Consider the following 17406-nt stretch of genomic DNA (forward strand, 5'->3'; position numbering starts at 1 on the left):
TCTTCTATTGTTTGAGTTTGGGTATTTATAGCCCAAAACACAGGGTATGCTGACTAGCAGTATATTCCTGAATAGTGAAAGATAAACATATTAGCCAAATAATAAGACAATGAATAGTATCATAACAAAAATGTCTGTATAACAGAAAGATTTCTAAACTCCTATTTAACAACACCACAAAGTTACTTTTAAGAATTCTGAGTAATTGCATTGGACCTACAATTAAATGACATAAAAAATAGTAAGAATCACCACTGAAATTAAATAATGGTACATGGCAGATTTTTTGACAAGGGTTATCTCAGAGCTTTTGCCAATTTTTATGAACTGGCTTGAACCTTGAGATAGCATCAGCTTTGGAAGCTAGAAGAGGAGGAAATCAAAAATAAGCAGATTTCTGAGCAAGGAATTTCTTTCTACAGTGGTCCCCTAGCCGTGATCAGCCCTCTTCCCTACTGCAGAAAAGCCACAGTGAGCTGTAGAGCGGGTTGGTATGGAGAAAGAAAGGGTTCAAATGGCAACATATCCCATCAGTTTCTACCAGGGCTGACCAAGCATGAATTTGTTCATAACATAATTATTACATACTTAATCTTACATAGTACTTTGGCTTTTACCTGTGATATTCAAAATACCAAATGAGCAGCACAAATAACATAGGTTATGGCTTCATAGGAAGAAAAGATTATTGAGGGTTAGGTTTAAGTCATATAATTATCCAAGTCAAATCCCCCATTCTCATTTTATATCTGTCATTGTACAAAATTCTAATATAGTGAGAGAGGTAGGTTTTTGAGGGCACTGTAAGATGTGATTCAAAGCATAGGTTTTGATGTCCTATACATCTGGAATCTAATCCCAGGGCTAAATTTTACAGACTGTGTGATTTAGGCATGCGACTTAAATTCTCCAAGCCTCAGTTTACCCATCTGTAAAATGGTATAATATAATAAAACCTATTTTATTGCATTGTTGTGAAGATTAGAACAATGTCTTAAAAATACTCAGGTTGCTACATAATAGAGGCTTATTTTTCACTGTAATTTTACATCTGTAGAGTGTTACACAGCTTGTTTACACACCACAAACTTCATTATGTTTCTTCCCAAGCAGACAAAAATCTGTAGGTCTTATATACTGACTATAATATACTATTTTTGCATATTTAATTTAGTTTCGGAAAGTCATCACATTTCCCTTCCACTTTATATAATTATTAGCTTCTATTACACTGGTCCAAGAAGAATCTATTAGTGATACATAAACAGCTTTATGATATTACTGAATTCTCTACTGCTCAATTGTATTTTCTAGTGGTTAAACTCCAATTCAGGGAGAGAATATCTTTAATATTCATTCCAGACCAATATAATACGAAGTGGAAAATTATAATTGGGTGGAAGCTCAGCTATTATACAACAATGGATTTCAAAAACACAGACATTATGCAACAATCATTCTGGTTAATAGTATGCCTTTCTAATAAAAGCTCTCTATTATGGCTGGGACCCAAGAACTTCATTAAAACCAATGGTTATATTCCTAGTACAAAGAAAAGAAAAAAAGAGTCCTACAATTTTCTGATAAATTCCTAGACATTCTTTTATAGAGTTCTCACTTTTTATCTTTCTATCTATAATGCTTTTGTAAGCTATGGCCCTTGCTACTCCTAGTGCTTCTGTGTACAGCTGTCCAGGTTGTGTATTGTGCAACTCTAGGAGGCTCCATTTACACAGACTACCATGAAGAACTTGGGCTTGTGAAGTACACGACCTGCTAAACTACATGTGTTACCCCTGTCTTTCTATTTCCACTCCATAATGGGCTCCTTGTAGTAAAAACTAGAATTCTATGATCTCAGGTTTGAACTAAATGAGATCAAGTTTCAAGTATGGCCTGAAATTGGAATATGGCTCATCTTCAGCTTTCCTAGATAGATTAAAATCTCTGGAAATTAACAACGTACAGTCACAGGTGTGTGTTCTATGAGATTTTTAAACACGTAGCAGGCATGGTTGACTTTTGATTATATGTGATGAGAACAGAGGTGGGGTTATGGTTATAGGCCAGTTTATACAGCCCATTACCAAGCGGCCTCATGAGACCACAGAAACAAGCAGTAGAAAGTGTGGCAGATGCTGGAAAGAAGAGGAGAATGGTCAACCAAAGAAAAATATGATAAAAGAGTACTCAGTTGTGAGTACTTGATAGGTGACTTTTTAGTGTTTTTTTCCAGCATACTTAGAGGTGGGTGTTGTGGGCTACCTTGGCCTAAACTTGGAGTCTGACATTTAGTCATTAGGGAACAGTTCTGAGTCTTTGGTTTCCTCTGTCTGTCTGCCAGTGACATTTAAAACATCTGTCTAGCAAACTCAACCTGGAAGAGCGCATGAGCCTCTGCCCTTTGTAGTGGAATCCCAGAGCTTTGTTGTTGTTGTTACTGTATAGCTCCACTTGAAGTTTTCATTTCTAGCCCCAGATGGAATACTGACTCTGAGCCTGGAATGGGAGCAGAAGCCAGAACTGAGATTCCCGCATTTCTGCACTCGAACATTCTCTGTTTCTTAAGGAGTTCAAGTTGACCCCAGGTGCATCAAATTAGCGTTGTGTATGCAGCACAACTTTATAGAAGGCCCTCCCCGAGTACGGACGAATGTATGTTGAGTAAACATCCCCAAAAGACCCCATTAAAATGTAAACATGAAAGAACGCTCCATACAGCTGTGGTCTTACCATTCTTCGCCTTGTGCTGCACATCTGGCGGAAACTGGTCAGGAGCACACCACTGAGAGTCTGGCTGCGTGGAGCAATGCGACGTTATTAGAGCAATATGGACTTCAAACAAAACATAGTGGCGTATTAAAAATATAATTACACTATGTGGCTTTTATTACGCAGGCAGCACAAAAGTCCTTTCATTCCAAACCTGTTGCCAATCTCGCTCATCTCTCTTACCTCCTTCATCACGATCCCCATCTCCCAACGCCTCCCCCCGCCCAAATCTATTCTGTGTTGGCCAGAGTTTCTCCTACTTTGGGGTTGTGGCATTTTTTTTTTTAAAGCAGATGTGTTTTGGATATCTGCAGAAGTATAAACACTTCTGTAGAACTTACTACAGCCCATAAATAAAACAAAGCAGTTTACCATCAATAAATACTATGTTTAAAGCCCTCACACAGGAGGCAACAGAAAGACCAAGAAAACAATGACAAGCTTAGTGTTTTCGGGTACGAGGAAGAAATCTAAGCCATTCGGCGCAGACGTGGCTTATAGAGGCTCAGAACAGTGAAGCAAGGTGGATTTTTCCCTTCGTACTGTTCTTCCGTGGAAACTACTGTCTAGATTATTCAGAGTTAAGACTAGAGAGGCAGTGAGAGGTGAGGGCAGACTTGGATTTTTCTTGTGGGATTTTCTTCTAGGCTTCACCAGTTAAACACACACCTAGATATTGAACATCAGGGAACATGTCAAACAAACTGCTTTGCATAAATCATAAACCATAGACCCGAAGTTCAAGATACAGTTCTAGGACGAGTGCCTCTGTAGTTACCTACTTGGAACAGAGCAACCTAGCTTCACCTGCCCATGAGGATGGTCTGTCTTCCTGCTCCCAGTGCTCACCCCTGCCTCCTACTATCTCCACCCCAGACACAGAGAATACAGACCTTTTGTTCTATTAATCAATTACCTCCTGAAAATAACTCCGGGAAAACGTCTCTACCAATGAGCCAGCAGGGAGCATTTACAGGGCTGCCAGACCACTGAAAGAGCCTTACAGTTCAATTATCTGACAAGACACTGAGAGACGCTGCATTCAGTACAGTCTGACCCCACTTTACCCCCACTCAGACACCTAGGCTCTTGGCTCCTTTTGGTCCATGAAAAAGCTAAAAGAGGAAATGAGATCACCTCTGTTTTTTATCTCCTCGTTTATTTTTAGATGTCTCAAATAACACGTAGGATAAGTGACGTGAGCCTCAGTTTTAGATTCCAGGAGAGTTGCCAAAAGAAGGCAAATATACTGTAACTTTACAAACACTACTGCTTGTGCTTTAATTCAGGCTTAGAAAGAAGCATAAAACATGAAATATTCTTTTAAAATGAACTCTGGGAGTGAAATTCAACTGTTATAGCAAGATTCTGTTTAACTGAATACTGCTTGAAAATGTAGGACATTATACATGGCTTGGAATCTTTTTCCAAATATAGGACTTAATTCAGTGATAATTTTACACGGTCTGGACCACCTTACCTCTTATAATTGATTGGGAAAGTTTGATGAGCTTTTATAGTAGGTGAATTTCTGCCTTCTTTCCATAAATGAGCTTCTGAAGAAAATAGTCATTTTTACTTCTAGATAAACTTGCATGATTCATTGTTTTTATCGTTAACCTTTCACGAGAATATTTCTCCAATTCCCCAACCTGTAGGAGCTAACACCAAAGTAACCTTCTATCTCTTTATGTTTCCCACAATATTAATTTACATCTACATTCTGAAAGACAGAAATTTAAGGAATGATAGCTGTGTTTGGGGATTCCCAGAAATGTTTCTGGTAAAGACTGAAAAGTAAGCAAACAGGTAAAGAAAAAAAGAAATGGGGCGGGTGAGCAGACAGAAGTGACAACGGGAAACAACACAAAAAGAACCCAATTCTCAGCAGTGTGCTGTGTCACACCAGGGTCAAAGAAGGGGTGCTCATTAAATTCTGACATCCCTCTGCCACCCAAAGAGTCATTACCTCCTCCCTTGGGAAAAGAGCTTTGAGTCACACTCAAACACAAAAGTATGGCAACCAAGGGAATCATGCTCTGCTAGGAAAATTCCTGTTGGAATCTCAAGATTCTTCGCACAATTAAAAACAGAGTTAATAAAAACTAAGGGGGAGGGGGATTGTCTGAGCATTTCCGAAATGCAGAAAAATGCATATATTTTTTTCCTGCATAAAGATGCTGTCTATGTAGGCAAGACACAAAGTAGAGCCCAGCATCCAGACGGTGGGGGAGGGTGGGAGAACCAGCGCTATGGAGAAGGGAAGCAAGGGTGCTTTGGTTCTGGCTTATTCAGGTTGGCTGTCCAAATCAATTCCACTCACAAATAATTGCTCCACTGTTCGTTGCATTTTGCCTGGCTAGACACAGCCTCAGAGAGCAACGTAAGTGGGTCACTTTTTCTTGGATCCTTTAAGAATATCCTTTTAATTGGAAAATGTCAAAGACTATATTGCACAGATGCAGCCATATCCATAGTAGTTCAATATAAGTTTACAACTGGAAAAAGCATCTTTCAGACTTGCTATATTCACTTGCTTTTCTTTATGCACAAAAATGCCCTTTGGGCAGGGTCAGGTATGTCATTTCAAATGGCCCATAAAAAATGTTCAAGGAATTACAGCTCAGTTTGATAACATTCCGTGAATTTATTCATATCCATGTGTGTCCTGTGGATGCCATGTCCCCAAAAGATCATCACAGTGTACACTGGCCACTGTAACTCTCTGAATTAGAGGCTGACATTAAAAGAGGCTCTTTCTGGGGACAACAGTATGTGCTCAAATCACAGAGACAGACAGCATTTCTACCAAAAAGAAAAAAAAAAAAACAATACTGGGACTTATTAGGTGATAGAAGCGCTTCTGTGTTGAGATGGGAGCTCTTACTTACTGGGGGCTTCTGTCGATCCCGTGCGGCCCCAGAGCCCGCTGGTGCGCGTGGATCCCGCACGTGGGAACTCAAGCCGCAGTTACACATTGGGAACAGCATCTGAAGAGGATAAGGTGGTCAGTTCACTGGAAGTGGGGGAGACTGAGAAGTCACACTGACACTTGCTTGATACGACCCCAGGTTTGGCTGAAGTCTTAAGGTGCAGTCGAACTCTCATAATCCTGACTCAACGTAGTGGGCACACGGACACAGGCTCTGGACTGACAGAGATAAGGCTCACGGGGCAGATTTCACTTAAGGTGAGAGTCTAAGTAGCTATTCATGTTGAAGACATCAGAAACACTTAAAAGGTAGAGAGTTCACTTCCTGTTTCTGAGTTATCTTCACAGAGGGTCCTCGCTTAAGAAGAACCAGCCATTAAGCCAGAAATCACGCGTTCTTACATTGTAGTCAGAGACTCCTACAGCATCACTAAAGTCCAGAGAGGAAGTCAAGAATTAAGAGAAATAATATTCATTCCTGAAGGCTACTAGAGAACCAATGGGACAGGACACTTCAGTGCCCAAGAAGATAGTGTATTTTCTCAAGAGGCACACATCTTTGATGTACTTTTCCACGGAACATTGTCTAAGCAACTGCAAGAAATACCAAGGAAATATACTTCCCAGGTGTTCGTGGGTCTATGAAGAAATCTCCATTTGCATGAGCACACACTAAGGCATGGGCTACTGGTAACATGTTCTGGAAAGCATGTGTTTTTTACATGCATCAGGGCTGAGAGGCCTCGGTGATACCTAAGTATTATCGATCCTCTGGCATTTTAGTCCATAGTGCAAAGCATGGGTTGTTCCGGAACATCTGTAGCAGGGCTTGAATACACCTTTAATTGGAATCACGGGCAACTGCTGTGCTTGGGAATGAATGTGGGGGCAGAACTTAAAGCCGTTTCAACCACGACAAGAAGATTGGTGAATTTACGTAAGGAGCAACGTACCTGTTTTAACTGCTTTTCTAGTTTTTCTTTCTCCATCTGACACGCTTTTATCTATGGACAAAACAAAGGCATTTGGTTTTCAAACGAGTCCACATGGGTCGTCCTATGGTTACTCTTGACCCAGCTGTCAGTGACCTGCTCAGAAGCCCCAGCGGTGAAGCACTGATACAGCAGTCATGCCACTGAAGACAGTCATGTTTTGGACTTTTCAGACCTGTGTTGGTTCTATCTTAAAACACCAAAGTGAAGTTTGGAAAGTGGAATCTTTTCAAACCGTTATTCCAATCTGTTGAAACGATAGCAATTCTCAGTTTTCGGTCGATATCTTGAGACATAGATATAAATAGAGAGACACAGGAATAGGCAGATACAGAAACAGCTTCCGGTGCTTATTGAATAGAATTGGATGGTCAGCTGTATCTTCAAGAGCTGCCACCGTAAATGCTAGAAGTTGTACGTGCACTTAATCCACGCTAGACACCGAGCCACAGCTTTACATGTGATAACTCACCGATCCCTCCCAATGCCTCTGTGTGATACTGAATGTTCTCGTCCCTATTTCACAGATGAGTACGCTGAGACAGGAGACACCGAGTAACTCGGGCAAAGTCACACTGCTGTACTTCATGGCTTCTCCCTATTTAAGGCCCAGCCTCATCTAGCAGAGTCACCCACCCTGAGTCCTTCAACATCTGACACAACTAGACAAAGCTGTCTCTGCTTTGACTCATTAGTCGTGCTATTGTCGTCCCTACACACCCCGTCCCTCATCCCTGTGAGGCATGTATCCCCACTGAATGATACCGTTCCAAGTTCCGCCTCTCTCCTTCCTTTGTCCTCCCATTTGGCATTATTTATTTTCCATGTGACTTTTTATAGTCCAATGTGTACTGTGAACCCTCAGTTTTCATTATCTACAGGAGTTACGTTCTGTAAAGTCACCGTGAACATGAAGTGGCGAACGCAACCACTGCTCCTCGGGAAATACAAGGTTAGGTTCCTACGAGCCTCTGGTCATACCATTTTTGTTGACTGATCAATAGAGAATCTTGTTTTATGTGTGTTTCTGTTAAAGGCATCTTGTTGAATATAGATTTTTGATCCAGTAACATTGAACTCTTAACCTCTAACACTATGTTAATCCCTGAACGAAGCTTGTCTAACATGTCTTTTCTCTGTAAGGCAGAGCACGGCCTTCCTGTGCTGAGGGACCTGAGGGGCCACCTCTGCACCGTATGGGGGCCATTTTAAGCAATGCAATAACCAACAAAAAGGACAAAAATGAGAAAATGTGGCACTAAATAAACCATGAGAAGGACATTGTTACAGTCTGAGAGCCAACACACAGAGGCAAGGCTCTGTTGGACCTCAACTGGGAACAAGCGTGTAAGGTGACTCAAGTGTTTTTCTGCTCTGTACATGTTCACAAATGGCTTTAGGTGGCACCAGTATTGATTTGGGGTTGACAAATACATTTCAGTGAGAAGGCAAATTCACAAATATGGAATCAACAAATGATAAGGATAGACTATATATGTTCCCCTCATTATACTGTGAGTCTTTAATAGCAAGGATCATTCTTTTAGTCCCTCACAGTATATCACAAATGCCTTGCATATAGAAAGCATCAAAATTAAATTACAAGGAACAAATGTGGCATGTTAATTATACAATTAGCTGACTCTATTCAAAAGCTCCCCCTTCCAATAGACTAAAATCATTTGTGAAATACCTGTGAGGCATGATCTGAGCTAGATGTTTTTATATAGGTTTTTTTCATTTCAGTCTGAGAACAACTTTGTGAAGTCGTGAGGTGGAAACCATCATCCATATTTCACAGGCGAGTATACTGAGAGATTTAGTAACTTATTTTTAGAGACAGAGGTTTTAGAATTATAAGAAATATTTTAGAGACCATCTGGTTCAACTTTATCATTGTACAGATGAAGAAAGGAAGCACAGGAAAGTTGGAGAACTTGCTCAATGTCATTCTTAATTGTCAAAGCAGCACAGACGCAAAGCTTTTACCCTTACTCCTACTCCCAAGTATCTCTAAGTATCTTGCTCTTTACCACACTCCTATGTTACCAGTCATTGGATTAAAACATCCTTAGTGATAGAATGAATAAACTCTGGTATGTAAGCAACTAGGGCCAGAATGATTGGACCTAAGAATTCCTTTTTTGGACCACAGATAATATGCTATTCAAATAACATCATGCTAATTCTATTATATCATGGCATTCAATCTGCCATTAATACATTTATCATAGGTTGTTAAGCCATCCACTACATCCCTTTGTGAATTCTATCATTCTTTGACCAGAGTGAATAAACTTTTGAAAAATAAATGCTTGGGGGCGCCTGGGTGACTTCATTGGTTAAGTGTCTGACTCTTGATTTCTGCTCAGGTCATGATCTCAGGGTCGTGGGATTGAGCCCCGTGTCAGGCTCAGCGCCCAGCAGGTAGTCTGCTTGAGATTATCTCCCTCTTCCTCTACCTCTGCCCCTCCCCACACTCGTGCATGTGCAAGGGCTCTCTCTCTTTCTCTCAAATAAGCAAATCTTTAAAAAAATGAAAAATAAATGCTTGGACTATCATTATTTAAAGAAAAATTTTGGTAGTTTTAAGGTATCACCAAGATTATCCCTTAGTTCATTAATACAATCATACCACACTCTGTGTAGACAATGCATTGTTTTGTTGATAACAATAAAAAATTAGTTTACAGATGACAGAAATGAAAATTACTTGTGGATTACAGTCTCTAGTATATTTAGATTGTTATGTGTTCCTGGACGCACTAGAATGTCTACAATGGCAAAGACATTGCCCATCTTAGACACAAATTTATCATCAATCTGAACTTAATATAGTAGAAGGAGCAAATTAAAATATGGCTGGAAACAAAATAATTAGTGCGGTGAAACTTAGAAGAAATTAAGGAAGCGCTGCATGTAAGACATACAAACTGAGAGTGATTTCCTCACGGAGAGTAATCAGAACATTTTCTCACCCCTTGCTTGCATAAAGTAAGGTGCATGAATTATTTTCAGAAAGGCATTCTATTATACTTTTACCACTATTTTATTCCTTTTAACTTCTTAGAAAATGGTTCTGCCAAATGAGTTTTGCATGTAAAATTAGGAATTTCAAGTGAATCCCTGAAAAAATGTCAGAAAAGAAATTGAGTTTAATTCACAGTATTAGGAAGAAGAAGACAACTAGTTAAACATTTCTTTTGAGATGAAGGATCTGGTGGCTCCAGAGCTGTCACAGCATGTCCTGCAACAATTTTCTATTTACTGAAAAGCATTGGATGATTTTGCAAATCAAAAATTCTGTGGTTCATTTTCTTTTCTTAAGCCAAAGTTGTGTTAGCTACATTTTCCTCATTAACATCAATATTTACCCATTATGCCACTTCCTGAGTCTACTTCTAATATATCCTATTACATTTAATTGTAATATGCTTACATTTAATATATTCTATCCCAATAAACTAAAATTATGTGGCTTCCTTGAGAGTGATTCAGTTACATTTAATTGGGAAACCCACTGAACAATTCTCAGTTTCACTGTATTTTATATATATAAATGACATGTAGAAATATGTATGTTTTTGGAAGACAGGAACATTGTATTATAGCCCTAAAAGAAAATGACAAGGGCTTAGAAACAACTTCACTCTGTTGGAGTGTTTTGGATTTGAATTTTGATTACTAGATAGTTCAACTCCCTCTCTACCAAGATAAATATTACTAGAAAAAGATCAAAAGAATTGGATTTTATAAAAGACTTTGGAATCTAATTTCTTAGATACCTCCTTAATAGACTTAAGTTAAAAGAAATCTCCAGTCATTTTCATCTCTTTAAAAGATTGTTTAAGAATGATTTCATCCCAGGTGCTTACCTCTCAAAGAAAATCAATGTCAATTAACAGAAGCCAAATTCTTGAATTTTTTTTTATGAAAAAATAAAAAAATACACATGTGCTGGCAAAGATTATTTTGTTTTGACTTATACCTGAGAATTCAGCCTGTTCAACTGGGATTGAGAAGTTTGATTAATTTGCTGTAGCTCCTCTTTCTCTTGATTAAGTCTTTCTCGGTCTGATCGCTCCTTTTTGAAGTCTTCTTCATATATTTGCACCTAGGAAATATTGACTTGCTGTTACTGTTAGCATCCTTTTCTCTAAGCCATTAAAATCATTTCAGAAGAAGTGCTATCTGGGGACACCTGGGTGGCTCAGTCATTAAGCGTCTGCCTTCGGCTCAGGGCGTGATCCCAGGGTCCTGAGATTGAGCCCCCCATCGGGCTCCCTGCTCCACTGGGAGCCTGCTTCTTCCTCTCCCACTCCCCCTGCTTGTGTTCCCTCTCTCGCTGGCTGTCTCTCTCTGTCAAATAAATAAATAAAATCTTAAAAAAGAAGAAGAAGAAGAAGAAGAAGAAGAAGAAGAAGAAGAAGAAGAAGAAGAAGAAGAAGAAGAAGAAGGGGAGGAGGTGCTATCTGGGCTTGTCCAATCTGAGTAATTCCTATCCTCTTTTCATGACTATTTCTTCATGGTGAGACTCTATCCTAATGGATCTGGCCATAATTTTATCTCTCGCTTTGTTTAGAATGGCAGTTCTCAGCTTTTTCCTCCTTGAGTATGTGTCAGGAATTCAGAAGTAAAGTAACAACATGGATATTTTGAAAAAAAAAATTCCCCTCACCCATCATTCTGCTGCATATTTCCTTATGTGATGAGCGTCCACCTCCCCTCTTGCCTAGTGTTAAGTATCACTATTTTGGGGCAAGCCATCCATCCCCAACACAAGGCTTCGATGTAGGAATAGTGCTTGAAGTTCTAAAAGACGGTTTACTGACAATAGCTGTTAAGTGAAGCCACTAAATATTGGCATGCCAGTTTCCAAATATAAATAGCAAATTGAACACAAAATAGAAATGAAAGGCTCATGTATGTGGAAGAGCAAAGTATGACTGTGAAAAGGTATTCACAATTGGCCCCAGTAATTTTAGGGGTACATCATTTTTTAAAAAGTAGTAATATTTTAGTGGAACGCCTCTCAAGAAATACTCCACATATTCCAGAAAAGCAATCAAACCAAAAGAAAAACAGATTTAATCATTATTGTTCTTGACCGGCATAGTGTTGATTGATGGCTTGGAGACTCGTATGTGGAACGATGAAAAATAAATGAAGCTTAGGGAATGAGGCAAAGGAATTCTTTTAAGACAATGAGTTAAATTCCAACTTCCATGGGAACCTAGTAGCTAGATTTTTGTCTATTAATACTAATGCACTCTGCACCTTCACCACCAATAATGCAACATGTTTTAACTAGAGGCTTATTAAAGTCGATAATAATAGAACAAAATGTAATAGCAAGAGAGGATGAAATTAAACATGTTATACAGATCTAGATGCAGATATACACATTTAATTTTTAAGGTTTTATTCACCAGAAGCATTGCAAGGGAAATACACCCAGCTAAGCTGACATTTTGTTTTGGTCGTGGTTTTGGTTAAGATCTGAGGCTCAGTTCCAGACAGAGTCAAACTAATGCTCTGTAAACAATTACCAGAGGCACTTGAAATGGGAGAAGCTCATCTGATCAGAATTGAACACTCTTTATCAAACACAATGCTGATAGCGATGTCATCACCGCAATCAGGTGGCCAAGATCCTAGCTCAGTTTCTTTGTGAATTGAAATCCTTTAGCGTATCACATGACTCGGTGATATAGTGATTGTGGGTGTCCAATTAAAAATGTGCACAGTTAAAATGTGTATGCATGAAGTTAGCAAAAGAGCCACGCAAAAACTAAGGAGAGGGATGCTGGACCTCTTGCGGATAATGAAAAAAAGGATACCTGTCATTGTCTGCATCCAATATGAGCTAAACCATGGCTGTAAACTCTGTGCATGTGTAAGAGTGACTCTCCTGCATGTGGGATACATTATATGAGAGCATCAAAGATGATTCAACTGTCTGAACATAAGAAGTAGTTTTTTTCGGAGGAATCCTGGCCAGTGGCAATGGTACTTTAGGGGTTGAGAATTTGGCGGAGCTTTAACACTCCGAATACTACCCTTATTCTCTTCATAGGTTTATTTTTAAACTATGTATTTGATCCTGAATGTAATGAGGCAGATTATTCAAAAGAGGGTTGATAGAAGAGAAAATGCAACTTTACTATCAAATGCTCTGAATTTTCTAGATTTACAGATAGGCTACTTCCTAGGAAGTACTAACAATAAACAACAACAACAAGAATACAATTGCTTAATTCTTTGGCATATTGCATCAAGAATCCTTGGAGTTGGCCTTGTTCGGAGCAAAACAGCCAACAAATCAGTTCCAGGGACATACTTCCCAACCCTTTGTTCTATCACATCCTCTCTCCCACCGCTAATGTATTACTGACAATGTGTGCTTCGGATATAGGATTCCTATATGTATCCTGTATTTATTGACATCACCATGAACTGTTCCAGCTCTTTACCTTCATCAGTTTATTTAACCTCTTACAGGAAGAGAGATGTGATATGCATGGGTGGCCCCTCAGCGAAGCCAGCTCCAGCTGGCTGAACTAAATTTAGACCCAGATCGGTTAGGCAGGGCTCTGTGCCTATGGCCCTCTGTTGCTGATACATGCAGAAGCTACTCCTTTACTTTCTGTCCACTCGGGGACGTGGGGTTGAGGTTGGGTGAGTGGGGAGGAGGAAGGCCTTGGGCATCAGTACATTGCTAGGTGGTGCCGTCCACATGCGGCTGTAGATGAGCAGAGCTGGCTCTTCAGTGATGATGATCAGTGCGGAGTATTCCCTTTAAAACTGCCCTCGTTGTTCCAAGGCCTGGAGGCCAGCAGCTGCAGAATAAACGGGCTGGCTGCTACCATTTTCTGAAAAGGTCCAGGGTTTGGGATGGTAGTGTTTTCAAAATAAATTGTGTCCACATGAAACTCTCTAGACCAGTGCTCATAAAATCTCACCAAAATGTTAATTAGGAAGCCCTTCTTTTAACCGTACAATCTTGGACAAGCCATTCAACCCATTGGAAACTCAATCCCCCCTTTTATAAAGTGCGAGTTGGGCTAGCTCATCTATATTGTCTTGTCAAGCTTTATAATTAGATAATTCTAAAGAAAGTAAATGCAAAAACTTTGGACACCTCTTGAACAGAAAGATTTCCAAAAATGTCTAAAGGAGCATGAACGATGGGCCCTGTGTTCTCCACATGATTGCGCCACTTTCAACTTCTCACCTGCTGTTTGAGAACTTCCATTTCTGTTCGCATCTCCTCATGCCTGTACTCCATTTCAGACTTTCCCAAACAGTCCTCAGGAAATGAAGAACACTCGATTTTCAAGGCATCTTGAAGAGCCTATGTTGTATGATAAGCACACGGTTGAGCTAAGAGTTACCGCATCTTATGAATTCCTCTATAATTGTTACAATGATCTCAAATGGCCCCTGCAAGGCGGAACTCCATTTTTGGTGCTACTTCTATGACTGAATAACTTTTCTACTTTCTCCTTTTCTAGCATACAATCTTTTTTCCCCCCAGAATCTCTGTCTTTTCTCCATGATGATGCTTATGTTATTCAACTGTCATTGTTATTTAGGAGGGCTTTTGACATCGATGTCGGAGATCTCCCCTCCACCAAGCCAACCATGAAAAGGAAACATACCTAGAGCCTTCCTCCAGATTCTCCAACTCAAACACATACTTTATCAATAATGCTCAAACTTTAGAGAGCAGCAGAATCACCTGGAGAGGTCGCAAACATGCCCGTCCCTGGGCACTGTCCTCAGAGATCCTGAATCATTAGATCTGGGGAGAGGGTCTGAGAATCTACATTCCTCAAAAGCTGAAGCTGCTGGTCCCAGATGACATTGTGAGTGACACTGTGCTATCCAGCCCTGCCCCAAATAGGAGAGACAGAAACCCACAGGACTGTGAGCCCATGCAGATCACTATTCTCTAGATCGACGGTGCTGCTGCCCTTCTGCCCTGTCCTCCTCAGTAAACCATGCCCTGGCCTGGCCACGGCCATATTTATTCTCTAAGGAAACATTCGTTAACTCCCTACAGGGTGCAGAGAGTCCCCTGCTTCCTTTTTCTGTTTCTGTTTCTGTTTCTTTCCCTTCCTCCCTCCTCCTCTTTCTTTCTTTTTTTCTTTCTTTCTTTCTTTTTCTTTTCTTTCCTTTTCTTTTTCTTTTTTTAGAGACAGAGCACAAAAGTGTGCAAAATGGGGAGGCAGGGAGGGCAGAGAGAGAGGAGAGACTCTCAAACAGGCTCTATGCTCAGTGTGGAGCCCGGTACAAGGCTCGATCTCATAACCTTGAGATCATGACCTGAGCCAAAACCGAGAGTTGGATGCATCACCGACTGAACCACCCAAGTGCTCCATGCTTTCTTGACATCCAGTACAACTTAATGGTTTCCCTGTGGGGTGAGGAGGTGAAGGCAACAAGAGACACTTAGATTTGCCAACAAGATTATCATCATTATTCACTAGCCCATGATCTCTTACATATACTATACTTCATCAGATCATATAAAAGACATTCTGAAGACCTTGGTTCATGATGAGTTCAATAAAACAGCCACAAAAATTGAGACACAACGCGCCTCATCCTGGTTGGTCTGGGAGCCCATATACAAAATGACTACTTGCTCATTATCAAATGAGTCCTTTATACAAACAGAAAAGTTTCACTTTCAGAGCTCCAAGATTTCACTTCCTCTGAATTTCTCTGGTAGCTTCAATGATGTTCGTTTGATGATACTATTAGTAACTTACTTTCCTGCATTACTGCACAAAATGATTATAAAGGTAGGAAAAGAAAAGCAAAGTTACTATCTTAAATAGGTGTAGACAGGCTAAGAATTTCCTAATAGAATGTCTTTTAACTCTATGGATACTGTCTAGCCTGAATGTAAGTGTCATTTTTCAGGAAGTTGTAAAAGAAACAAGAACTTTTTTCTTCCTCCAAGAAGAATTTAAAGAAACAACAAATGTTGTTTAATAATTTATGTTTTGTTAGAATCTGTTGCTAAGCTATAGAGTTTTAGGAAGTATCATATTAGTTATAATTTTGTTAGTAGTAATGGAGAGAATCTAGGATGGGGTGAGACAAAAGAGTTAAGCCTTAAATCAAAAATGCTGATTTCATATCCTACACCTATGAACTGACTATTTTTGTGGGTCTTGTTATATTTGAATTTCCTGGTCTACCTTTCATGCTAGTCAGGCTTCTAGAAATTCTGCAAATGAGTCATAAAAGAAAGGTGAGTTTGATCGACATTTTTCCATCTTGGGGTTTTCCAGCTTCCTTGAACAAACACCTGTAACCTATTCTAGAATTATTCTAGAATAATTTCCTATAAGCACAGGCATACTAACAGATCTACCCATCTCACAATAGTGAGATGTTGGACAAACCAATTTTGCCCATGGGTGGCACTGGCTGACAAGCCTCAGGTAATTTTTCTCACTTTGGTTAAACATCTGGCTTCTCTTGAAGAACTCAATGAAAACAATGCCCTTGGGTATTTCCTTCAAAGCAAATAAGTTGACTTGAGTACACATAGTTGTGTGAACTTCTGAAAACCATATGTTAATTACTAAACTGACATGCAACAAATTTCTGCTGAGTGAATGGGTCAGCAGGCAGTCTGCTTGTGCAAGGAGGGTGGGCCCCAGGTTCCGTGCTGTGATGGATGGTATGCACAAGCAGCTACCCAGATCAACATTTCGAGTAACTTCTATTTATTACAGTGGTAAGAAAAGAAAAGGAAAGAAAAGTCAAGTCTCAGTGTAAAATTGAATATCTTACATTTCATTAGATACTAAAATACATGCACTAAATGAGAAAAAAAAAACTTTTCATAGCTCATCACTTTATAGCTATGTTTTCTAAATGACACTTTAAGGTATAGATGTGGCAGACAAAATCTTTTCTGCCTTGAAGTGCCCTTTTATTTGTATTTTTTTTCACTAGTCATAAGTAATGCATCTTGCCTGCTAAAGCAGGAAACTCGGGGCCAGAATTGGCTATTGGACATATTATTGTACTAGCCAAGTTATTTAACTAATTCATCCGTTCAATAGATATTTAAGAACATACTGTGAGCAAGGCCTTGTTGCTGGCATTCAGAATACAGCAGTGAAAAAACCAGAAAAGCTTCAGCCACACTGTGACTGTTGTATGTGTGAATCCATGCCTTCAAATAAACACATATTAAAATTGTATTTTATAACTGTGTTCTTATAAAGAATATGTTAATATTAATATGAAAATGTCTTTTTCAACCTAAAGGTTCATTTTTTTTCTCCTGATTTTAAGGGAAATTAAGCATATTAATAGGCCACTAAAAATATCATGAGTCCTCAATACTGTGCCTACTAGCCTAATAGAGAAGTCAGTTCTGCAAAACTCCTACCCTCATGGAGCTTACAATCAAGATCAGGAGACAGGAAACAAATTTGGCAAAAGGAGACACTGAACATATATCAGATAAAAATAAATTCCAAGGAAACATTAAAACAGGAAATATCAGAGGTGGAGTATGTAATTTTAATTAGGATGGCCAGAAAAATCCTCTGAGAAGGTGACATTTGTAGAAAGGCCTGAATTTTATTCAAATTAATTGTTTTCATTTTCTCAATTTTATTATAATCACAAGGGTTAAAAATTTTTTACTGACTTTAAAAACACTCTGTTAACTATAGA

The 17406-nt window shown here is 39.4% G+C and overlaps 1 protein-coding gene across 1 annotated transcript in view; it reads right to left on the reverse strand.

Moving 5' to 3' along the window:
• TNIP3 (TNFAIP3 interacting protein 3) overlaps positions 1-17406 on the reverse strand; it is a 49150-nt gene that overhangs the window by 5295 nt on the left and 26449 nt on the right. Inside the window, exons 7-11 of the mRNA XM_045798658.2 lie at positions 13931-14050; positions 10685-10810; positions 6658-6708; positions 5664-5762; positions 2734-2797 (exon numbers count right to left, since the gene is read on the reverse strand). Coding sequence (XP_045654614.2) covers positions 2734-2797; positions 5664-5762; positions 6658-6708; positions 10685-10810; positions 13931-14050 — 460 coding nt within the window. The remainder of the gene's footprint in view (positions 1-2733; positions 2798-5663; positions 5763-6657; positions 6709-10684; positions 10811-13930; positions 14051-17406) is intronic.

Source organism: Ursus americanus, chromosome 13 (assembly GCF_024610735.1).
Source record: "Ursus americanus isolate L20-20 chromosome 13, mUrsAme1.1.p, whole genome shotgun sequence".
In the NCBI taxonomy this organism is placed as follows: Eukaryota; Metazoa; Chordata; class Mammalia; order Carnivora; family Ursidae; genus Ursus; species Ursus americanus.